Below are 15,719 nucleotides of genomic sequence, written 5' to 3' on the forward strand. Positions count from 1 at the left end.
CCCAATGCCTCTGGAGCCAATGAAACCAGTGGCCAAGGAAATAAAGCCACACTGCAATGGCCCCACTGAGCAGCTTCTCATCGGGATTCCCTCCAGGAACCCGGCAGCGTGGTCCGGGTGTATGTCTATCCCCAGACACGCTTACACCTGGATCCCTTCCCCACCCGAAGGTAAAACAGCCGAGCACAGTAAGGAAATGGCACTTGGATTCAGAAGATGAGGACGTTTGGGACCTGGCTGCCCTGCGGATTAACACTGTGATCTAGGCAAGCCCATTAGTCTCCTGGAGCCTCGGCTGCCTCATCTGCAAAACAGAAATAACGACACCTTCCTTAACTGCTCTCAGAGTGATCAGCGTGGTAAGTGACGCTAAGAGTATAACGCGCACCAGGCGAGCATCAGCCAGTCTGTTACCAGCACAGGCCTGAGGGAATGGAGTCCAGGTGCTTCTTCACCTGGCTGCTCTCTCCCAGAACCTTCTGAGATGCGGCACGTCTTGAGCAAAAATTCCAGGAATTCATCTAGTACCTAGTGGGACAGGGACCCACTCTGGGTCCTACTGGACTCCCAATTCCACTTGTACAGGCCTGGCATCTGGCCAGCCCCTCTCCCGTGACACACCCTTCCTGTCCTGATGGCTTCCTCGCCCGCAGCTCAGAGTCCTCCCCCCACCCAGCCTATCCCATCTCCCGATTCTCTCTAATCCTGATGCCTCAAAAGAGGTTCAAAACCCATCTCCATTGTTTAAAGTCTGTAACTACCTCGGGTAAAGGTCACCACAAATACAGTCATAAACTTTTCAAGTGTATCTGGTAGTTTAATCGGTGGAACTAGTTCTGCTACCCCTTCCTTGACTTGTCACCTCCTTTCAGACCTGGCAGTGAGCTTGGGTTTTTTATCCTGGGAATCTGGGCCCAAGCTTGTCTGAGTCTGAGGCCAAACATGCTTTTCAGATTAAGGCAGAAGGCCTGGTGCCTGGAGGAGAACTGGAGTGTAAGCCAGGAGCCCAGGTCCAGGGCCTGGAGCTGCCCAGCCCCACTGGGTACCCAGTGGATGCTGGTGACTAACCGTGTCCACAGACGAATGACTGCAATCCAGCACTGCCTCTCATTATTTGGGGCAGTCACTTCACTTCTCTGGCCTCAGTTTCCTTGCTGCAAAGCCTCATGGTACAGACCTCAGGCCCTTTACATGCTAAGGTTCTACTGTTGGATGATTCAGCCCAGCACTGCTCTACCCGGTTCTACTCTTTCGGAACTCCATTTTGACTCTTCTCTCTGGGTAGGCGGGCCCCAGTTCCTATTTTCTGTGAGTCGCCTGGGGGTTATGCCCCAGCGTTCCCTGGTAGGGACAGCGCTGCCCCCTTGTCTGCAAAGAAGACATCCAGGTGGAGTGAGACCCTCGCAGCACCTCTGCATCCCCTGGAGGTTTCTACAGCCCACTTCCCCCTGCCCTACTTGATCAGTTCTCAGGAAAGTTCTACCCTTGGGAGATGCCTGGGTTTTCACCTGTTCGTCTAAGCTAGCCTCACAGAACTTGTCCACTGTGCAGTGGGCCGGCTTTCTCTCACAGCTGTAGCAGGTCTCTTTTCTCAACTGTCTCACAGTTCATACTCTGTGAGACCACAGGGACTAATTTCCAGGGCAGGGAGGGCTTACATGCCCGAGCACCAAATCCCTGTTCACGTGTATCTGACTCATGACTCAGGTGGCTCCTCCCAGAGGTTTCCCAGGGTCTATCATTAGAGATTGCAAATAGAAAAATGCTTCACATTTGAACAATGGCAAGAAACTTTCTCCAAGGGTAGGGGAAGGCAGGTCCTTAATTCACTGTGTTAAAGACCAGCAAGATTTTTGTCCCAAACAGCTTACAGTCCATTTGTGTTGACATATCAAATATTTACACACAAATAGTATATTTGCTATTTACTGTGTAGAATATCAAACATTTACACAAAGTGGAGCCGTGTTTAATACTTACATAAGAATACAGGCAGCATTAGAAGCTGAACTAACAGCATCGAAGGCATGACCAGCCAGGGGGCTGAGTGAGTGGTCGGGAGGCAGCAGAGGGCTACAGGTCCAGGGAGAGTGGTGACTGGGGGAACACACGTACCCCACACAGAGCTTAGTCTCATTTGTTCTGTCCCCCAATTCCCCAAGCCCTGGTCTGAACTCTGCTGATGGACTGCTCTTCTCTGCCCTGCTGCAGTGGGTGGAGGTGGGAGAAAGGGAGGGGAGGAGAGGGGGAGGGGAGGAGGGAGGGGAGGGGAGGAAGAGGGGAGAAAGGGGCGGGGGAGGGGTGGGGGAGGGGAGGGCAGGGAAGGGAGCTTGCCTGTTGGTCACCGTCCCTGGGAAAGGGGGCTGGGACAGCTCACCGTCCTAGTGCTTGAGATGACCTTGAGGCAGAATTTATTTTAAAGTCTTAGAACATCAGCCTCCATGCTTCAGTGTGTGGTCTGTAGAGGAAGAGATCTCGGGGAACGGGTCCAGGTCCATGGATGCACACGCAATCTGCCTCCTCCCTCTTCGTCCAACCTCCCAACGAGGATGAGATAACCCATGTTACACCCACGGCACCACCCAACCTGACTGTGCACTTTAAACCCACTCTCCAGCGCATCCACAGGCCAGACGCAAAGCCCCAGGACACAGTTCCTGCCACTTGCTGTCCACATAGCGGCCCCTCTGCCCCACGGGCCCCGGCCGTCTCTGCTTCCCACACCCCACAGAACCCTGGCTTCCCATCCACCCTGATCAACACCGGCTGGCAGGGGACATGAGGGACCTGGACAAGACTGCACACCGAGTCCCTGCTGGCCTGGGAAGCCCCATCGGCCAGTCCTGGGCCCTGGAGAGGCGCAGGGTAACTCTGTCACCATCCGTGGTTCCCAGTGGGGCGGCCAGGTCACTGTGCTCAGTTACACGTCTGTCTGCAGGTGGATATCGGTGCTGCCCTCTTCCTGATCACTCAGCCCAGCACCCCCTATAATTAACCAGGACCCCTCCTTCTCCTCTCTTGCCATCAGGAAGGACCTCTGATAATTGACACGTGATCTCTGCTGAGAAAGAGGGCCGAGCTGGAGACACCAGAAACCAAATCAGAACAACTTCCCTCCCCTCTTCTCCAGAATGGCGAGATGAACACACTGCGAAGCATCTGGGCTGGGAGTGGGACGCCCCCTCCCATCTCGGACTCATCAGCACCAGCTCCGGAGCACAGGGTGCACGGGATGAAGGGACACCAGCTTCTGCAGGATAACCGGGCCCCCGACCTTCCCGCAGAGGGACTTGCTCGCTGGGCCCAAGTGTCCTGCCCAGCAGCACGTGGACAGCATACTAAGAGGCTGTGCAGAAGCAAGGACACATTTCAACACAGAACACTGACTGGCCCGTGGGGTCGTGGGTTTGGGAATGTGCATGACACGACCACAGGGCCACAACCCCAGATGCAGGCCACAGAGCTACACGGGCAGGGGCCCTATTTAGTTCTCTGTTCATCCCCATCCCCTCCATAGCAACCAGCTGGAAGATGGGCACCAAGAGCATGGGCGCACTGGGGCCTCCTGTGTCAGCTCAGTGGTCTCTCCCTGGAATCCACCTCCTCCCCTGACTCCAGTGAAGATCCCACCCAATCCTCATGGCCCACATCGAGTGTCACTGCCTTTCACCCTCCTGTGAAACAAGGTGCCCTCTCTGGGCCCCCAGGCGTTTGGGCCAGTTCCGCCTCCGTTCTCCTGGGCCCAGTGCATTCTCGTGCCCTGTGCACTGGACCACCTGGTCTGTCCTCTAAACCCTGGAGGACAGGGACTGCTTTATTTTCTTATCTCTGTCTTCAGAGATGATCAGCACTGTGCGGTAAGTGGCGCCCACGGGGACACAGTGCAGCTCAATAAACACTGGGTGAATCAAGAGACGAGTCAATGTAAAACACAGAGTGTGTCTCAGACCTGTCACTGTGGGAGATGCTGCCCCAAGACACCACCTCATCCCCTCAGGTGGGCACCGGAGAGGCCCTCACACATCCTAAGCCCACCTCCCCCATCAGAAAGAGGCTCCAACCAACACGTTCCCAAGGACAGGCACAAACAAAGCTTTTAAGAAGATGACAAATATGTAAGTAACAGAAAAAAAGAGAGCTGAAGAAAATAAAATGCAATTTGGTTTGAAATATTTAATTTAGCCATACAAAGAAATGCAATATTTAGCGGCATGTCTAGAGTAATGGCCTCATGAGGAATGGGCTTTTTCATGGTAGAATGTGGGCATTATACTCTCTACTATGTGATTTCCTGTTATGAATCAGAGTCTGCAGTTCCAAATGGCCCCAGGATTACTTATAATTATTTCTTCTCTTTTCTTCTTGAATTGTATTATCAACTGATGAAACTCGTGAGTCTCTCAGTCAATTCCTTTCTTTTATATCATAAGTCTGATGCATTGGGTCTCCTCCAGGTTATATGTAGTCATGCTGACAGAGGTTAAAATGACCTAAGGCAGCCACTGTTTCAACCGGAGATTTAATTTCTCTAATTGACATGCATTTCCCAGAACTGCTGGCTTAAAAATGATAAAAGATCTTGCTGTCTAATGTGATTTACTCTAATACAAATTTCTTCCCACCCCTGCAAGGAAATTCTCTTAATGTGACACTTCCCACAAGAGCCCTTCATAAAAAAGAAGAAAAAAACTTTAAAAATTTACATAGAAATATTATATTTGATGTATAACTTAAAAATTTAAATCTAACAGCCCTGAATATTGACATTTCTTATGAGTTCTATTTACTAAAGGGATCTGAATGTGGTAAGTAATTTAAGGCTAAATATATTCTCAGCCAGTTGTTCATAGTAGGCATTTTAAACAATTTAGAGTTTTCTAGTTTCTGAGCTTATATACAAGCCTGCTTATACAATTGTTTTAGCAGTTTCTTTTGAAAATATAAATAAAATTGACAAACCTTTAGCTTATTATCTAGAAAAATAAGAGAGATGACTCAAATTAATAAAATTATAAACAAAAAAAGGAGACATTACAACTGATACCACAGAAATCCCAAATATTGTAAGAGACAACTATGAAAAATTACATGCTGACAAATTAGATAACTTAGTAAAAATGGATAAATTCCTAGAAACACACAACACTCAAGACTGAATCATGAAGTAATAGAAAATCTGAACAGACAAATAATGAACAAGGAGATGAAAACCTCCCAACAAATAAAAGCCCAGGGTTAGATAGCTTTACAGATGAATTCTACCAAACATTTAAAGAAGTAATTCCAATCCTTCTCAAATTCTTCCAAAATATTGAAGAGGAAGGAACACTTCCAAACTCATTTTATGAGGCTAGCATTACCGTGATACCAAAGTCAAACAAAAACACAACAAGAAAAGAAAATTACAGGCCAATATCCCTGAACATAATGCAAAATCTTCAACAGAATACTAGCAAATTGAATTCAAGAGTTCATTAAAATGATCATAGGCCATGATCAAGCGAGATCTATCCCTGGGATGCAAGGATGGTTCAACATCTGCAAATTTTAAAATGTTATACATCACATTAACAGAATGATGAATAAAAATCATATTATTATTTCAATAGATGCAGAAAAAATTCAAACAAAATTCAAACATCCTCTTATGATAGAAACTCTCAACAAATTAGGAATAGAAGGAATGTACCTAAACATAATAAAGGCCATATATTATAAGTCCACAGCTAACATCATACTCAACGGTAAAAATTTAAAAGCTTTCCTTCTAAGATCAGGAACAAGACAAGGATGTCCACTCTCGCCACTTTTATACAGTACAGTATTGGAAGTCCTAGCCAGATCAATTAAGCAACTAAAGGAAATAAAATGCATCCAAATTGGAAAGGAAGAAGTAAAACTGTCACTATTTGCAGATGGCATGATACTATCTATAGAAAACCCTAATGACTTCCCAGAAAAAACATTTTAACTAATAAATGAATTCAGTAAAGTTTCAGGGAACAAAATAACATATAAAAAATCAGTTGTGTGTCTATCAATACAGATTTATAGTTACTGCTTTATGAAGTTATCTTTTTACTTTTACATCAGATAAGAAAAAAGCATAAGCAAGAAATACATTTATACTGTGTCTCATATTTCCCTATGTAGTAACTTTTACTGGCCCTCTGTATTTCTTCACATGGATTTGAGTTTGTGTCCAGTGTCCTTTCATGTCAGCCTCAAGGACTCCTTTCATTATTTCTTGTGGGGTAGGTTTACTAGTGATAAAGTCTTTCAGTTCTTAACTGAGGAGGTCTTAATTTTTCTTTCAATTTTGATGGATGGTTTTGCTGAATACTGAATTCTTGGTTGCCAGTACTTTACTTTCAGCACTTTGAATATGCCACCCCACTTTCCATCTCATTAAGGATCCCATGGACCTGATGAGTTGCTTCACTCTTGCTGCTTATGTAATACGGAAGAACAAATCTGACTCCATATTGGATCTGTTTCTTTTACTTTCTTTGTATACTGCTTTTGCTAGAAATTAAATACGTTGGCTATAGCCTGAAATATACAGGGTAGCCCATTCTCAAGGCTCTGACCTTTAAAGGTATAACTCTTTTCCATTCATATAGAGATAAAAAGTTGCAGAACAGAGAACAACATTTGTCTTGTTGGAGGTTTACAGGAACAACGTTACCTGACCTACCTGACCTACACGGACAGCTGCAAGAACGAAGGATTCCAGCACCAAGAAGTTTTCAACAACTAACCACACCCCCTCCCCTTTTAGTATAAAAGGAACCTGAATTCTAACTCAGGAAAGATGGTTCTTTAGGACTCTAGTCCACCATCTTCCAGGTCTGCTGGCTTTCCAAATAAAGTCGTTATTCCTTCCTTGCCCCCAAAATTTGTCTCTTGATTTACTGGCCTGTTGTGCAGTAAGCAGTATGAGCTTGGACTCAGTAACACAGATCCTTTCTCTCTTTGTTTTTCAACCATTTGACTCTGATATGTCTAATGTGCATTTCTTTGAGTTTTCCTGTTTGGAGTTTTTGAGCTTCTTGGATGTGTAGATTAATGTTTTCATCAAATACAGGGAGTCTGGGGCCATTATTTCTTCAGATATTTTTTCCTGCCTCTTTCTCTCCTATCCTGGTACTCCCATTGTGTCTATGTTGGCATGCTTGACGGTATCCTGCAGGTCTCTGAGGTTTTCTATTACTTCATTCTTTTTTATTTTTGTTTCTCAAACTATATCATATATCAATTGACCTATTTTAAAGTTCACTGATTCTTTCTTCTGCCTGTTCAAACCTGATGTTGAGGCCCCACAGTGAATTTTAAATATTGTACTTTTCAACTCCAGACTTTCTATTTGGTTCTTTTTGTAACTGATCTCTCTATATTTGGTGAGACATGGTTCTCATACTTTTCTTTTTAAACATGGTCTCTTTTAACTCTTTGAACATATTTAATACAGTTGACAATGTCTTTGTCTAGTAAGTACAACACCTGTGCTTCCTCAGGAACAATTTCTAATGATTGATTTTGTTCTCTGTGCATGAGCCATATTTTCTTGTTTCTTTGCATGCCTCATAATTTTTTGTTTAAAGCTAAACTTTTTTTTTTTTTTTTTTGGTACGCGGGCCTCTCACTGTTGTGGCCTCTCCCGTTGCGGAGCACAGGCTCCAGACGCGCAGGCTCAGCGGCCATGGCTCACGGGCCCAGCCGCTCCACGGCATGTGGGATCTTCCCAGACCGGGGCACAAACCTGTGTCCCCTGCATTGGCAGGGAGACTCTCAACCACTGCGCACCACCAGGGAAGCCCTAAAGCTAAACATTTTAAGTAATGTAATGTGGCAGCCCTGGAAATCAGAATCTCCACCCCCCTCAGGGTTTTGCTATTGTTGCTCTTTGTTGTTTGTTTGTTTAGTGACTTTCCTGAACTAATTCTGTAAAGTGTACTCTTGTGTGTGACCACTTAGTGGTAAGCTAATGATTAAGCAGGGATTTCCTTAAATGTCTGGAACCAACAAGTCTCCCAGTCTTTGCCAGGGGACTCTGTGTGCATGGTGGGGACTCTGTGAGCATGGTGGGGCATGTCATCAACACACAACCAAGCAGGTAACAACTTACCTGAGCCTTTACTTCCTTCTTGCACAGAGCCTCAAGATCAGTCAGAGGTAAAAAGTAAGGGCCTGCTCAGGTCTTTCCTAAGTATGAGCACAGCCTCTGGATCCCCAGGAACGTGCTGGAGCTTTCAAAGCCCCTTTGGAGATCTCACTCCTCAGATTCACCTTCTGAGCTTTTTGGTTAGTCTACTGTTTGCCCCAACTCTTATCTACACCTCAGGCAGCCACAAAGGTAAAGACTTCCTATAATTGTTTTTTGTCAAATACCCCTGGATAAAAGGTTCCAGGGGAGGCCTCTGAGTCAGGTCAAATGAAGACAACCTTGTGAGCAGGGTCTGCCCGGCTGTGATTCTTATGCGCTGCTGGTCCTCAAGGCTACTGAAGAGCTGGGGGCGGAGGTGAAATGGGGCAAGTCAAAGTTCACAAAGCTCCGTGTTCACACCAAAATTCAGTCATTTGGATAAACACTTTCCAGACTGTTGCAAACTTTAATTTCCATAGTTCTTAAAAAAGTTGATTCTGAGAATTTTTAGTAATTTTCTCACTGTTTTTATGGAGGAAAATTTTGCAAGCTCTTTATTCCACCATTTTCACTGATATCACCTTTTTTTAACTGTTGCATTATATTCCATTGTATGAACTTAATATCATTTAATTTTTTCCATAATATATTTTCCCCCAACGTTTTACTTGGAAAAAATTTAAACCTTTAGAAGTGTTGTAAGCATAGTAAAGTACCCATATACCATCATCCAGATTCACCAAGTGTTAAAGTTTTGCCATATTTCCCCCCTCCCTCCCTCCCTTCCTTTCTTCCTTCCTCTGAACCATTTGAAGTTGCAGACATCACGGCAACTTCACTTTCAAAGATAAGTACTCCCCAAGAACCAGGACACTCTCCTTTATAACATTATAACAATGTAATAATGACACTCAAGAAATTTAACACTGTCACAATACTATAACCTATATGCCATGTTTGAATCCCCCACAGAACAACTTGGAATACCTAAAAATACAGGCATATCTCCACAAAGAGCTGGTCACCAAGCAGAGTCATGCTTAGCCCCTTCTCTGGCAGATGCCCAGTGAGATGGCCACAGGCCTAGGTGCTGCCTTCACCTATGAGGTGCTTCCCAGGATCCAAGACTCTTTATCTTCTAGGAAGGAATTCATTGTGTAGCTTTTTTCATTTTAGCAGATGAGATTCTTATCTAAAACGTCCTTGTTTATGAAAAAATATTAAAACAAAGCAACAATTCTCAAATTTCAGACAACTTTCCCCCCAATTTTCTTTTGAAATGTTCTGATAAAATGTTCCTGAGGGTACACATCAAGCAAATCCCTTCAAAGAGGCATGAAATGTGGACAACACCATGGCAACAGGGCATTTTCCTGACAACACACACACACAAAACCCTCTCTCAGACACATACTCACAGGACAGGGCAGTATCTCAGTTCTAGTGCTTCAACGTCAGAGGTGATTCTACTGAAAGATGCCTTTGTGTCCTGACGAGTGGACAAAGATGAAGATACCATGCAGTAAATTATAACTCATGCAAATCCACCAACCAGTATGAATTTTTTTAAATTTCCTAATACACAGCTCCAAGCAAATGTCCACCTAGGCCAGAATTCCTCAAAATGTGGGCCATGGACCACCCACATCAGCATCACAGGTTGAGCTCATTCTCAGTGTTGGTTCCCAGGCTTCATCTCAGGCCTAATGACTCAGACTTTCTGGGGCTGGATCTCAGGAATCTGTATTTTAAAAAGCACCCCAGGTTATTCGAAGTACATTTATATTTGAGAACCACTGAGCTAGGGTGTAATCTGAGATTAACTGAAGCTTAGTATGAAAAACTCTGTGGAATAAAAATCAGATATTGAAAACTGATTTGTACTGTTATCTACGTCAGTGGCTTCTAAATATTTTGACCACAACCCTTACCCTTTCAAAAGAATATACTATAAATCATGACACAGCGCACGCACACACGTGCACACACACACACACACTCTGAAATTAAAGTTTCATGAAACAATATTTATCTTTAATACTTGTGATGTATTCTGATAATCTTCTATTCTATTTTGATTTTTTAAAAACACTGCACCTAACCCACTAAATCAATTTCACAACCCTCTAATGAATCACAAACCGTAGTTTGCAAAACACTGCTCTACAGCAATCAACTGAGATGTAAAGCTCGACAGAGTAAGCGTAAACCGAGAGACACAGACACTGCATGCTAGTCACTAAACTGGGGTTTTTCAAGATATTCTTAAAATATATACATTAGCTAGATTTAGAACAGTTTGATCACAATGCTGATAGCCAAATGAAATAAATTTCATTTAAACTGGTTTTAAATCTTATTATTCTCAATGAACAATGATCGGTTTTTGGAGTGAGAATTTGGTGCAATGTTAAGACTTGGAGTCCGGGAGTTACAGACGAGGTTCAGATCCGGCTGTCCCCCTGGGCAGGGGTGGCAGCCTGAGTAACAACCTCTCTAAGCCTCCGTTTCTTCATCTAAGAAGTGGGGTTAATAACAGCTTCTATCTCATAAAGTTGCTGTGAATATTAAATGACATCACTCATGTTAATAACAATGGTTATTATATTATTCAAAGATAAGATGCATTTGAATAAAAGCTCTAGCATCTTAAGAGAATGATAAAAATGGTATTTAAATAAAGCTTTGTATATGCGTTTTATATAGATTACAATGTGTGCAAATCTACTACACACCTGGCATTGTCCTTCTCCTGATGAATGAACACTGAACATTTTAAACCTGAGTGAGGCCCAGTGCCAAGGGCTGGAGTTTCAGAAGCATGCGCCACAGTACTACTAAGCAGCGTATAATCTAGTGAGGACAGCAGAAAGAAACGTAAACAGGCAAATCCTATGCCAAGTGCCACAGATAAGAGATGCTGAAGGGGTGTATGGTTACAGTTCAGGGAGGAGAGGACAGGTCAGGATGAGCTCCAGAGTAGGGACCTGGGTGCGGATGCACAGGTAGGGGGTCTGAGGAAATAGGAAGGAGGATGGAGGAAAGGCCAAACCTGAGAGAATAATGGGCGTGAAGACAAAGGGTAAACTGAGCCCCCATCTGGCTGTGGGGCAGTAAGTCATCAAAACAAAGTTAGAAGTAAGAGCCAGCTTGGGTACCAGGCTGGGACAGTGGGTGATGAGGAACTTCATCTGGACGGTGGGGCTGCAGGCGGCCGTGGGAAATCAGCTCAGGCTGGTGGCAGAGGGCAGGGCATTCCTAGAGCAACGCCCTGGAAGGGGCAGGACACACCCCACGGCATCAGCGACATCAACGCTGCAGTGTCGCCAGTGAACAGAAAGAGGAATCAACACGGAAAATGGCGCTCCAGTGAATTCGCCGAAGCTTCTGCAGCGCTGCTTTAAAGCTGACTCGGGCTCCAGACGAGTCCCCATCACGGTAGCTTCACCTCTGGAAACTTTCCAAGCCACCCCTACCCCTCAAATGATTTTACTTTTCTCGTTCAGATTCATTCTTTGCTCACCACACAACCTTCTGATTGCGAATTCAGCTTGCCAGGTCATGTGATACGGCGGAGAATGCCTTGATAGAATCCTGGGCGCTCCGGTCACTAGAAAGGGTATTTCCTGTAACACTGTCTCAACTGGCCTTCCACTCGTCCATCAGACTCATGGAAAGTTGGTTACACGTATCTATCAGACATCTGATCACCTTCTGATGTCCTCGGAAGGTGCCAGAGCCAACAGGACTGATATCTCAGTCCTGGCTGGGCTTTCGAATCACCTGGATCTCTACTTCAAGATACCCCGAAAGGAGGCAGCTGGCTGCAACCCAGGCCTCCCTCGGGCAGCCCCTGGGGGGGGGCACCATTTTCCCAAACAATCGTTCTCAATCCTGGCTGCATGTCAGAATCATCTGGGAAACTTGAAAAAGGTCCACACCCAGGGGGTGGCTACTTGCAGAGATGTTAAACCCCATCCACTGGGCAGAGGACGTGAATTCTAGTAACACACTCCTCACTCCTAAGCAGAGATGAAAAGTTTATTGCAATGCATTGGAGTCGAGAGATTTCTATTTCACTTACATTTAGGATATTGAATTATTTTATTCCCTTTGATCTCCCTTCAACAGGTACCATAGCTTTAAGCTGGTACTAGTTTTAAACTCTTTTAACTCCTTATTGCTTTAGAACAGAGGTCAGCAAACTTTTTCTGTAAAGGACCAGATAGTAAAGGGTTCAGCTTTGCGAGTCACACTGTATCTGTCACAACTATTCAGCCCTGCAGCTGTAGCCCGAAAGCAGCCATAACTAATACAGAAACAGATGAGCACGCCTGCTAGCCAATAAAACTTTATTTACAAAAGTGTGGACAAAATTTGACCAGTGCACTGCTTCAGATGTTTGAATAATAATTAGCATTCTGATCTTGTGCTCGTAACACAAAATTGGTAATAAAGCCTGAAAATAAATACAAAAAGTGCACTCAGTCTCGGCATCTTAGACTTTGACTATCATCCTATTACCATTTACCAAAGACTCAAAACAGAGGGACTTGTTTATATTCAGACCATACGGACCTACTCAGACGACTTCTGCCCCCAGCACCTCTGACCACCCTCCAAGCTGCATCTATGGAGAAACCACCCACCTCGTCGTTCACCTGCAGCTTGCGAACGAGAGGGAGTGGGCAGTGCTGCCAGCTTCCTCACCAGTAGAAAATGCCACAGATATGTACTCATTAAATACATGCTTGTTCATTTCTTCTGGTAAGAAAAACCCCTCTCTTCTGCTTTTGAATACATTTAATCCTCCACGTAACTGATGAACAAGGTAAAAATCCAGAGCTCTCGGTCCAAAAGTGTTGGTTAAACAGCTTCTGTTAATCTAGGGTCCCTCCCCAGCATCACTGGCCCCTGATCTCTCAAAATGCAGAACGAGTGACAGTCAGAAGGGTGAGGCCATTTGCTAAGTGGATGAGAGCGAACCTTGACGAGCGGGGACTGAGAAGGAGCCCCCTGCATGGCTGTGCTCCCCAAGTCCACCCCTGCCACGTGCGGTCCCCAAACCTGCTGTGTCAGGCGGGGGCCAGAGGAGCCCTGCCCCCCACCCTGGGTGCTCCGGGCAGTTGTCTCCACTGTCCGAGTTGACACTCCTCACAGTGAGGGCGGGTGTGAGGCAGGTGGTCCCCAGGAAGGAGGGCGCAGAACTCCCACCCCCGACACCACCACACGCAAAAGGCCAGCCCGTCACTCTCTCGGGTTGGGTCGCCCACAGTGAAAACGGCTTGCATGAGCTCAGGTATCTCCTCCCGCGTTAAGGTTCCAGACTCCCCACCGTGGCTCCACATCAGACTTACTTGGAAGTGTTTTCAAGTATTCCCTTGACCTCATTCATTTCTTCTTTTCCAAAGTAAACGACGGTGAGATGAACTCTCCCATCCTGCTGGATGCACATCTCCCTAGAAAACAAAACACGGATGTCTGGTCCTGTGTTCACAGCAACAGGCAAAGCCAAAACAAATACCTATTCTGTAAGGTGCAAAAGGGTCCAGGGAGGGAACTGGGCTGCCAGGAGAGCAGAGAGGGGACAGGACATTCTGGCTGGCTCTTGCTATCACCTGTATTCCTATTTCTCTTACCAAGAAAACCATGAAATTTAAACATGCAGATCTGGTCAATGAAAACTCAGATGCAAGAGGCCACAGGCTCAACCTGCCTCAGGTCCAGCCCATCAGGGCCTGGATCCAGTGTCTAGAATGGCCCTGGGTCTGTACCCTTCTCTGCCACAAGAAATCTACAAAGTACAGAAGACACAAAGCCCAATGTACAGATGAGAACACTGAAGTCCAGCGAGGGTGAGACTGGATTCCTCATCCTTGCCTTTTCTCGTGTGTGCAACACAAATAGTCTTAGAGACTGAACGAGCAAAGGTAAAAAGACATTTATTTGTTTAGAACCCTAGAAACCCTGGGGACACCCAGTGTCATGGCTGTGTGGAGGGGCAATGGTCCAAAAGCATAGCTGCTGTACCTCACCCTCCCTAGGCAGATTCCTTCACTGCTCCTCTCTGTGGCTGTTGGTCCCAGGCACCCGGCACACACACGCCAGGCTCCCGGCAGCCCTCCTGGGCGGGGCCAGGCCTACACCTGCCTTCCCCACCAAAGCATATCTGTTATTTGCCCGGGCCCTGTCCTCTGCTGAGGGTTTACTTCATATACATGTGTGTATCACGTGCGTAATGTGTGTTGATGTGTGTATATGGATGTATATGTAAATATATGTGTATAAAAATGTGTTTACGTGTAAAACATATGTGTGTACAGATATGTACGTGTCTGTGTCATTTTAGCAGATTTCTGAAAGCAGATGAATGGAACGATTCTACTGGCAGGATGGTATTTGTGATACGCTGATGCTCTGCATGCCCTCCCACGTCATTCCTTTTATCGCTGTGTTGCAACTTCCCTGAACCCCTGACAACAATCCACGTCAGAGTCTTTCAGAGTCTCCGATCTCTAACTGCAGAAGCCAATTTATGCAGTGATTTTTATCGTGACATCAATAAGGAGGGACTGCCTACCTGGGGTTTCTGGGAAGATCAGAGAAGATACTGTTCCTGCACTCAAAAACCTTACTTGAGAAATAAATGAGCTCAAATGAAATTATCAGACACATCGTGGCATTGATAAAAGTTCACAGAATTCAGGGCTTCCCTGGTGGCGCAGTGGTTGAGAAGCCGCCTGCCGATGCAGGGGACACGGGTTCGTGCCCCGGTCCGGGATGATCCCACATGCCGCGGAGCGGCTGGGCCCGTGAGCCATGGCCGCTGAGCCTGCGCATCCGGAGCCTGTGCTCCGCAACGGGAGAGGCCACAACAGTGAGAGGCCCGCGTACCACAAAAAAAAAAAAAAGTTCACAGAATTCAGAAAGCACGGCCAAGCTTGTGGGCTGGATGGCTGGAACCCTGAAGGATGGGCCGGGTTTGGGACGGCAGAGAGGAGGAGGAGAGAATCCAGAGGGAAGAAGTACTGGGGAAGATTCTATTGACCCTGGGCGGAGGCACCAGGGCTCACCTGGTCAGAGGTTTGGCTCAGAGAATTCCCTCTCTTTCCAGAGGAAGGAAGGGAAGAGCTGATTCTAAAAGCAGATGGAGGGCGGGGCTCCGAGAAGCAGACAAGGGACCAGGAATGGGGCCAGGTGCTATTCCTGCTTCAGAACTGCGTGCTCCCCCAGCCTCAGCCCTGCAGACAGAGCTACCACCCACCGAGCACAAAATTCCCTGTACATAAAAGATCCCTTCTGCAAACCTGCCAGATGACGCTGTAACTTCCTTTGCCAGGGCAGAATAAAAGCCCACACACAGCATCAAGTGCTCGAAAAACTATGCTTTAAAAGTGTGGGCAGTTGGACAAATCCATCCCAGAATCAGCAGAGGGTCACCCGCTGAGCCTGAATAAAAAGCATTCTTGCTTTTTCTAGTAACATCTTTGTTGGCATTTTAAAATCCATCAAAGGACTTCCTGTTTTCAAGGAATAAAACAGAGACACGCTGGACCTTTACTTTTCATTCACC

At 45.9% G+C, this 15,719-nt stretch overlaps 1 protein-coding gene across 5 annotated transcripts in view; it reads right to left on the reverse strand.

Moving 5' to 3' along the window:
- The window catches only part of CSGALNACT1 (chondroitin sulfate N-acetylgalactosaminyltransferase 1), a 321,855-nt gene that overhangs the window by 14,324 nt on the left and 291,812 nt on the right, over positions 1–15,719 (reverse strand). For all 5 annotated transcript variants that reach the window (XM_033415382.2, XM_049704197.1, XM_033415384.2 and 2 more), the window contains exon 5: positions 13,504–13,605. In XM_033415382.2, coding sequence (XP_033271273.1) covers positions 13,504–13,605 — 102 coding nt within the window. The remainder of the gene's footprint in view (positions 1–13,503; positions 13,606–15,719) is intronic.

Source organism: Orcinus orca, chromosome 21, assembly GCF_937001465.1.
Source record: "Orcinus orca chromosome 21, mOrcOrc1.1, whole genome shotgun sequence".
Taxonomy (NCBI): Eukaryota; Metazoa; Chordata; class Mammalia; order Artiodactyla; family Delphinidae; genus Orcinus; species Orcinus orca.